At 34.3% G+C, this 8,976-nt stretch overlaps 2 protein-coding genes across 4 annotated transcripts; both read left to right on the forward strand.

The window, feature by feature from the left end:
• The first annotated feature begins 1,169 nt into the window (after positions 1-1,169).
• On the forward strand, positions 1,170-1,655 carry LOC150037014 (zinc finger BED domain-containing protein RICESLEEPER 3-like). Its single transcript, XM_090311849.1, has one exon. It carries the CDS (start codon positions 1,170-1,172, stop codon positions 1,653-1,655), a length of 486 nt encoding a protein of 161 aa, XP_090167975.1.
• A 2,006-nt stretch (positions 1,656-3,661) lies between these two features.
• LOC120074638 (protein STRUBBELIG-RECEPTOR FAMILY 3-like) lies at positions 3,662-8,772 on the forward strand. Of its 3 annotated transcripts, none has more exons than XM_039027823.2 (16): positions 3,662-4,408; positions 4,695-4,824; positions 4,911-4,982; positions 5,099-5,164; positions 5,293-5,364; positions 5,465-5,536; positions 5,604-5,675; positions 5,762-5,827; positions 5,973-6,038; positions 6,303-6,673; positions 6,797-7,206; positions 7,344-7,615; positions 7,710-7,842; positions 7,949-8,079; positions 8,256-8,412; positions 8,502-8,772. In XM_039027823.2, exons 1-16 carry the CDS (start codon positions 4,309-4,311, stop codon positions 8,562-8,564), a joined length of 2,253 nt encoding a protein of 750 aa, XP_038883751.1. In that variant the 5' UTR covers positions 3,662-4,308; the 3' UTR covers positions 8,565-8,772. The 3 variants fall into 3 exon arrangements, with proteins under 3 accessions (XP_038883751.1, XP_038883752.1, XP_038883753.1); XM_039027824.2 differs by having other exon boundaries at positions 3,777-4,408; positions 5,762-5,818; XM_039027825.2 differs by lacking the exon at positions 4,695-4,824 and having other exon boundaries at positions 3,805-4,408.
• Positions 8,773-8,976: the final 204 nt, after the last annotated feature.

The raw sequence follows: 8,976 nt of genomic DNA on the forward strand, positions 1-8,976 counted from the left end.
ACCTGACATAAATATATATATATATATATATATATATATAAATGGAGAAAAGAGCATGTGTCGCGTCTCGTTGAGTCTGTTGACTGGTGAGAGTGAGAGAGATGACTTCGCGTGCGCATGTTAATTTTTTATTTTTTATTACACACACATATATATATATATATTAAAAAAAACAAAAGAGATTGTTTTGTTGAAGTCCACGAGGCAGAGACACGAACACGAAATTTCGTTCGGCTCGAGTTTGAAAGTTGAAGAAAAGAAACGAAACCCTCACCACTCCCCTCGCCAGTCAGTCGCTGCTTCTGATCAAAACGATTAAAACCCTCGGTCCCTCGCCAGTCAGTCACCACTCCCCTTGCCGCTTTCGGTCTTCGCCTCGTCAGATCCGGGCCACGCCTCACGTCTCCGCCTCGCCTACTGCTCCAAGTTTTACGTACGACTCATCAGTCATCATATTAGTATTTTCTTCAATAAAGCAATGATGTATTAACGAATTTTTTTTTGAAAAGTTAACAAAAACTTTGGGAGTAGACTATGTAGTAACGGAAATTTGGGAGTAGACTATGCATTAACTTTGGGATTGATATTTTCTTCATATTGGTATTTTCTCTCCTCGCCTATGCATTAACTTTGGGAGTTCCAAATAAAAAAAAAATTGGGAGTAGACTATGCAGTAATGAAATTTTTTTTGAAAAGTTAACGAAAGCTATGCATTAATGAAATTTTTTTTGCCAGTGTTCGTAATGTTGTGAGATATGTTCGATCATCACCTAAGAGAATGGAAAAATTTAAAGTTTGTGTGAAACAAGAAAAAATTCAATGTAAAGCTCTTGTTTGTTTAGATGTGGTAACTAGGTGGAACTCTACTTATTTAATGCTTGAACATGCAATTAAATTTGAAAGCTTTTAAAATTTTAGAGGAGGAGAAAGAGGACTTAGATTTTATTGATTACTTCTTTGGAAATAAAAAGATTAGGGCCCCCAAGTACATCGGATTGGTTGACTGTAGGCGTGTTTATTAAGTTTTAAAAAGATTTTATGAAACCACCACAACGATAAGTGAATCTTCATATGTGACTTCTAATATTGGTTATAAGGAAATTAATAAAATTCAGTTTGCTTTAAACAAATGGAGCAACAATATCAACTCTGTTCTAAGTATGATGACTATGAATATGAAGACAAAGTTTGATAAGTATTGGGTTTCGCTTGAAAAAATGATCAATAAATTGATGTTTGTGGCTATGGTGATTGATCCTCGGTACAAGTTAAAGTACTTGAATGATTGTCTTTCCAATGTTTATGACAGCGATGTGGTTAAAGATATGGTTGAGAGTGTGAAATTATATTTGTATCGTCTATATGACTTTTACAAATCACATAATACTTCCCCTCGAGATAGTCATAGTACCAATGATTCTCAACAATCAAAGACTGTCACTATAAATGAAGATGATCATGGGATAGACGGAGAAATAGATGATATGTGGATAACTTTTAAGAGATTGAGAGAAGAAGAAAGTTCATTGGAAGTGGAGAATTATTTGACTTTTTATTTGTCTGACAAGGTTATAGAAGATAAAGATGATTTTGAGATATTGTACTGGTGGAAAATGAATGGCTACAAATATCCCATTTTATCAAAAATTGTTTGAGATGTTTTAGCGGTTCCAATATCTACCGTCGCTTCTGAATTTGCGTTTAGTACAAGAGGGAGGATTCTTGATTCCTTTCGAAGTTCTTTGACTCCAAAAACAATGGAGGCCTTGATATGTACACAAAATTAGATTCGTGGTGGCTCAGTGTTACTAGATCTCCATCCACAACTTGAAGAGTTAGAGACGTGTGAACATATTGAGTCATGTAATTAAATGAATTTTTTTTGTACATATCTAACATGTATTATGCTCAAATAATTAATATATTTAATTTTTCATGATTTGTTTTGTAGAGAATCCATCATCTTCTGTCCTTTTGAAATAAGGAATTGGATTATAATGATGATTTTAATGTTAAGTTTTAATAAATATTATTATTATCTATAAATGATCTTCTTGGTTTAATGTATTTGTCATTTTTCCAGACATTGAGAATGAGAAGTGAAAAGACCAAAGGGTAAAGATGATGAAGAAAACCCACTCAAGCCATTCGTCAGCCCTCATGGTGCATTGGTGCTATTAAACTTGGATTTTTTGTTTCTATTTTGAACGTGGACTTAATATTTTGAGTAGAGACTTTGAACTTGAACATTTGAATTGAATTATTTGAGGAAGTTTCTTTTGAAGTTTATATTGAATTTATGGTGGTTGTATTTTAATGTAAATGTTAAAATTTCACATAAATTACAATATTACATGTTTCTTATTATTAAATTTTTATTAATTGATAATATATTTAGAATTAGTTCACCTTTGTAAATATTGAGGTTTATTGACCTACAAAAATCAAATTGTTCAATAGAACTAAGAACGGGAAGTAACGAAAAATAACATCCAATTTTTTTTTTTTTTTAAAAAAAACGGTGACCCAATACGACCCAACCCGGAAATTTTGGGTTGGGTTACCGATAGGGTTCATTATTAGCCAACCCGATTTTTTGGGTTGGTCCACAAAATTCTTCTAACCTCGCCCAACCCGGACCATATACACCCCTAATAAGATTTATACTCAATAGATTCAAATATGTTATTTCGCGAAATTGTGACTTTAAAGTTTTAAACATTATTGAGGATTTTAGATTAACATGTCATTTTGGTCCTCACAAACTTTTTTAATTTTAGTTAATATATTTTTAAATATCTAATTTTGATGTTTATATTTTCAATAAATCTTAGATATAGACCATCAAAATTATTTAATTAATTAATAATTATAATAAATTTCATGCAATAACATACAATATGTGTATATATTTCAAAATTTATAATGAAAATTAATAATAAAAAGTTTTTGAAAAATTAACAATAGACTAAAATTAAACTTAAAATTTATTAAAAGTATAAAAACTAAACCTAAATATTTAAAATTACGTAGATTAAAATTGAATAAATTTCAAGAAAAAAAAAATTCAAAGATTTTTTTTTTAATATTTTAGTTATTAAAAGAATTCATCAATCACTAGTTTTTTTTTTTTTTTTTTCTTTTTTCTTTTCTGTACCTCAAATGTTAAATATGAATCTATTTTTAATAAAAATGTAGAACCATCATTTAAAAGGGACTTATTTAGGAAAATTATTTCGAATGATAAAACTGTTGAAAATATTTATAAGATATAGTAAAATTTTAAACTATCCAAGATAGACGTTGATACACTGATAGACTTCTATCACTGATATTGATAAACACTGATTTGATAGTTCTAAAATTTTATTATATTTTGTAAATATTTTAGTTTATTTTTTTATATTTAAAAACTGTCCTTTTATTTATTTATTTTTGAAAGTGTGAAACTATAATTTATATAGACATTAGGAAAAAAAGAAAAAAAGAAAAAAAAGCGTTACGGTAGTTGGAAAGCCAAAAGCTTAAGGAAGAAGAGAAGGGATAGGGCGCCGGGGGTGGTCCCCAGCAGCCGGTGGTCTGTCCTTCTAATTTCGACCGTTTGCAAAATTAAAATTAAAATACACATATATCTTTCAAAACCCCCCCCCAAAAAAAAAGAGAACCCGAAATTTGTATATGCTAAGTGTCAAATTTCCACATGCATAAAGCAGAATCATATTTTGTACCTTTTGAAATAAAAGGAGATATATCCCAATCCCACTTCCTTCTCTTTTATAAAAACATTTGCTTTCTTTCATATCTGCATCTCGCCTTTTTTATTTCTTCTCTACTGGAACAGGGTGCTCTTACAATTCCAAAATTTTATTTTCAAAAAAGAAAAGGGAAAAAGGAGGCTACAAAAGCTGCGAGGACAGGGAAAACCATTCCCCATTACTTCCTTCTTCACTTCTTTCTATTTGCATTTGCTCAATTTGGTATTTCTTTGCTTCTTTTCATTATTCTTTTGTCTCTTTTCATCTCTGGGGGTAAAGATAATCCATATGTTTGGCTAAGGAGGCTGACCCATCTTTTCCTTTTGTTGATTTTTGGGCTTCTTTACCTTATTTTCTCCATCGTCGGGTTGTGGGTTTTTGATCTTTGATGCTTTGGAGTTTTGGGGTTGTGCGACGGTGAAGTGTTTTTATTTGGATGGTGTTTTTGAAGTAGGGGAAGCCTAGGTTTGGCTGATTGATTGTTTTAAAGTTTTGGTGACCAAAAGAAACGAGAAAATTCAAGTGGGGTTTTGAGTAGAGCTCTGTTTGGCTAATGGGTTGTCCAAATTGGAATTTGTTCATGAAGATCCTAATTGGGCTGCTCTTGGTCTTCATCAACCATTTTTGCTTTGGAGATACTGACCTCCGCGATGGTAAGGCAGATACCTACAGAGTTTTATTTTAATTTTTTTCTTTTCTTTTTACTTTATCTGGACAGTGGCTGAGATTTTTCATCTCTCTGTTTGGTTATCTGAAAAGATTGGAAAAACCCAAATGGAAAATGCTTGTAAATAGCTTCTGCTGTATCTTTTCTTTTCCTTTTTCTTCTCTCCTACTGTGCAAAACCTGCTCTCCCTTAGCCTTTTGCTTCTTGCTTCTTGTTCTTGTTGCTGTCATTTTCTTACTTATTATTGATTTTCTTCTTTTTCTTAATTTTAGTTGCTGCAATCAATGCATTATTTATTTCTCTTGGCTACCCTCCTTTGCGAGGATGGATTCTTGTGGGAGGTGATCCATGTGGGGAGAAGTGGCAAGGGGTTGAATGTGTATTCTCAAATATAACAGCGTTGTATGTGAATTCAATTCATCATATTTTTTAGCTAACTTCATTTTCCTCTCTGTTAATTATGCAACAACTATTTGCTTTTGCCGCAGACAACTCAGTGGCTTGAATTTGGGAGGAGAGCTAGGCACTAGCTTGGACCAATTCGAGTCAATAATATCAATGTAGGTTTTAACTTTAATGTGAATGTGAATCTTAATGATGGGTCCCTATTCATTATACTAATTGCATAACTACATGTATAGTCTTTTGAAGTTTTTTCTACTGTTTTATGGAGTAGGGATCTTAGCAACAATCATATTGGAGGGAATATTCCATCTACATTGCCCCCTACACTGAGAAGTCTGTATGTTACCTCTCAATTTGCTCAGTTTGAAAAACTTTACCAGCTAATCATTGTTAACTAATACTGTTTGCATTCGTTGTAATGGTCCATTTCTGGCATAGCTAACATTGGTCATTTTCATCGTTTAGTTCTTTATCAGCTAATCAATTCACTGGAAGCATTCCCCCTGCACTGGCTTCGCTAACACAACTAATGGACCTGTAAGTTTGTTGAAGAGCGAATTCTGTTATTAAATGCCAGTTTTTAGATAATCTTCTAGCCGGTTTCCTCAATATGCTGCCTGTCTTTATTACCCCTCAGGTCACTAAATAATAACCTTCTTACCGGGGTAATACCTGATGTCTTCCAGCTGCTTAATGGCTTGAATAACTTGTGAGTGTCTTCATTTAACTTAGATAGCCTCTCTGAAGATAGAGTCTGATCATCTTCTATTATTTAGGGACTTGTCATGGAACAACTTGAGCGGTCAGCTGCCTCCCTCGGTGGCTGATTTGTTATCCCTTACTACATTGTGAGTTAATATTTGTAAGAACTTTTAATTCTCCATGTTTCACATTTACCCGTGGGTTATATGCATATATAATCTTTGGTCTTCAGGCACTTGCAGAACAATCAACTTTCTGGGATGCTCGACTCTCTACAGGATCTTCCATTGTCGGATTTGTACTATTCTTCATTTAAGATTCGAGAAAACTTCATTCTTGTTTTTTGCTCATCACTGTCAATAAAGGATTGTAACTTAATGCTGAACTGGATGGGAGTTGTTGCTATTGTGCTACAATTTGAAAATTTATTCTCTGCTATGTAGGAATATAGAGAACAACCTATTTTCCGGACCTATACCTGCAAAGTTGTTGGGCATTCCAAATTTCAGGTGAGTTTAAGCACTTTATTCTGGAAGTATGATTATAATGCATGCATGGATGAATTTTGTCTTTCCAAACTGACATTTATTATTATTTTTTTGTCTGAGACTTTGTGGAGCCAAAGTTCCTGACTGACATTATTTCCCTTACACATTTTCATGATTTCACATGTCTTATTTTTCTCTTCTTTCCTAGTTAGCTTGGTTTAGCCGTGCCTAGAAGAATATATTATATCCTATGACCTATCAACTGTGTTGGTGTTATATATGCAGAAAAGATGGGAACCCTTTTAATACTACAATAATTTCATCTGCACCTGCTTTAGCCCCTTCACCATTTGCTGTTGCACCAGTTACTGTGGGACAACCAACCAGACAGGCAGGTGCAGGTCAGCCATTGTTGTCGGGGACTCCTGAAGCGGATGGAGCAAGGAGTTTTTTCTCTGCTAAGCATATCGTTTGGATTGTTATTATTGGCACAGTACTATTAGTAGCATTTGGATTCTGTCTTCTCATGTTGATATGCTTAAAAAGAAGCAAGCATCGAGAAGACACCAAGGTGGTTCGTGACAATGCTGATATGGCCTCTAAATATAAGCCTAAACCCATGAAGCCCTCAGTTGAAGGTGTAGACATGGAGAAAGGTACAAACCCCATTTCTCTGTCTTCTTTTAACTTTTCACTCTGTTGTCAAATTTATGCAATCTATACTTTCTTCATGTGTAATATTACGTGAAACCTGACTTTATAGACCTTTTTGTTTGAAGGTCCAACGGAGACCACTTTTAAGCCACTTGATAGAGACAGAATAAAGGATAGAATAATGGATTTTTCCACCCCAAGGCTACATGATAGACAGGGTACAAATGGGAAAAGAAAAGATGCCTCTAATACAAGTTTCCGTAGAGACCATATGGAGAGTTCGAGCATAAGCATAGATGACTTCCCTTCACCGCCTCCTCCCCCTCCTTTTCCGCTCCTTTCAACTCAGGAAATTGCAAAACCAATTGTGGCGGCTGAAGTGCCCATTAGAGAACTTAGAAAACTGAATACAAGTTCTTTAAAAGTTTTCACAATCGCATCACTTCAGCAGTATACTAATAGTTTCTCTGAAGACAATCTTCTTGGGAGAGGCATGCTGGGCAGTGTCTATAGAGCTGAACTTCCAAGTGGAAGGGTAAGATAATTTAATCACTCTTAAATAAGTACCTAATACCTCTACTTTCCTCATGATGGAGTCAAAATCTTTTCTAGCTTACTGAACTTTCCAAGTTAGAAACTGCCATAATCATATTTACACATTTTTTTCTTCAGCTTCTGGCTGTTAAGAAACTTAATGGATCCTCTTCAACTCATTGGTGTGATGATGAATTTCACAACCTTGTGTCTAACATATGTCAAATTCGGCATGATAATATTGTGGAGCTTGTGGGATATTGTGCTGAGCATGGACAATATCTACTCATTTATGAGTATTGCAAAAATGGCACGCTCTATGATGCACTCCATGTCGACAAGGAGATGCATCAGAAGCTTTCATGGAATGTCCGCGTGAAAATTGCACTTGAAGCTGCACGTGCCCTCGAGTAAGTGAATGAAGAAATGAGTTTGCAAGACAGATTTCAATGAAATGGGTATAGTATTTGAGATATTAAGTTCTTTCATTCTCTTTTGAGGCAGGTATCTGCATGAAGCCTGTCAACCGCCTATCATGCACCAAAATTTTAAGTCTGCTAACATTCTCTTGGACAATGAGCTAAAACCACAAGTCTCCGACTCTGGCTTAGCTCGGCCGCTGCCTTCAGCTAGTCAGGTACTTTATCAAGATCATAGAAACAGAATCAATTAGCATATGAGAACTTATTTAATGTAGAAATTGTGAGAAATTCATTGTTGCTAACACGAATTTTATTACTTAGTCATCTGCACGATTCCTCCCAGCTCATGGTTATACTGCTCCTGAATTCGAGTTAGGAACTTACCAAAGTGATGTTTATAGCTTCGGAGTCGTAATGCTAGAGCTTCTGACTGGTCGGAAGTCTTGTGACCGGTATGGGAATCTTAAATCAATGATATCCATTATTCACTCTTTGCTCACCTTTTTCATCTGTCAAATTTGCATCTTACACTCTCCAAATATAGTTCAATTGCTTATCAATCAAGCTATTTTAGTTTTGTTTTCCTAAGTTACAATTAACATGTTCTTACTCGATTGTGAAACTCTAGATCACTGCCTCGAGGAGAGCAATTTCTTGTTCGATGGGCTATTCCAAGGCTCCATGATATTGATGCGTTATCAAGAATGGTCGATCCATCTCTTAATGGCATGTATCCCATTAAATCATTATCGCGCTTTACTGATATCATCTCTTCTTGTATAATGGTAACATTCTCTACAACTTTTGCTTCATATCAAGCTTACCATGGATATTTACTTCTCTTTACTAACATTTTCGGCCAACCTTTTGGCAGAGAGAGCCCGAATTTCGGCCCCCTATGTCTGAAATTGTACAGGAACTCTTACAAATGCTGTAGAAGAAAGTCAGAAATTCAAATGCTTTAGGAGGGTAGAAGATTGAACAAAATGTTGAGCATTAAAAGTTGGTTCCAAAAAGTTGAGGGATGTTTTTGATTGTTCTTTTTTTAATCATTGTTTCATGTGAATATAAGTCATTGATTAGTTTCCTGTCTATGTAAAATGCTTACTATATTCTTTACATTTATACTTGCATTTATTTTACAATCTTTAGGAGTTTAATTACAACAAATTTTCTATTCCAAGGAGGTATTGATTAAATTAAAATTTTAATAATGCAAGTTGTTATTTTTCTTAAAGTACAATGAGTGGGGATTTGAACTATGCACCTCTTGATCTTCATTACAATGCCAGTTGAGCGATAGTCATTTTGACCTCATTTGCTAATTTCTTTGCCGAACTTGTTTTGCC

This window comes from Benincasa hispida, chromosome 3 (assembly GCF_027475165.1).
Source record: "Benincasa hispida cultivar pf3 chromosome 3, pf3_genome.v1.1, whole genome shotgun sequence".
NCBI classification, from domain to species: Eukaryota; Viridiplantae; Streptophyta; class Magnoliopsida; order Cucurbitales; family Cucurbitaceae; genus Benincasa; species Benincasa hispida.

Bases quoted from the DNA above. Each gene is read 5' to 3' on its own strand.
- LOC150037014 (XM_090311849.1), top strand. From the start codon at position 1,170: ATGAATATGAAGACAAAGTTTGATAAGTATTGGGTTTCGCTTGAAAAA.
- LOC120074638 (XM_039027823.2), top strand. From the start codon at position 4,309: ATGGGTTGTCCAAATTGGAATTTGTTCATGAAGATCCTAATTGGGCTG. The intron at 5,828-5,972 runs GTACTATTCTTC...TCTGCTATGTAG, and splicing joins GATCTTCCATTGTCGGATTT to GAATATAGAGAACAACCTAT. The intron at 8,413-8,501 runs GTAACATTCTCT...ACCTTTTGGCAG, and splicing joins TCATCTCTTCTTGTATAATG to AGAGAGCCCGAATTTCGGCC.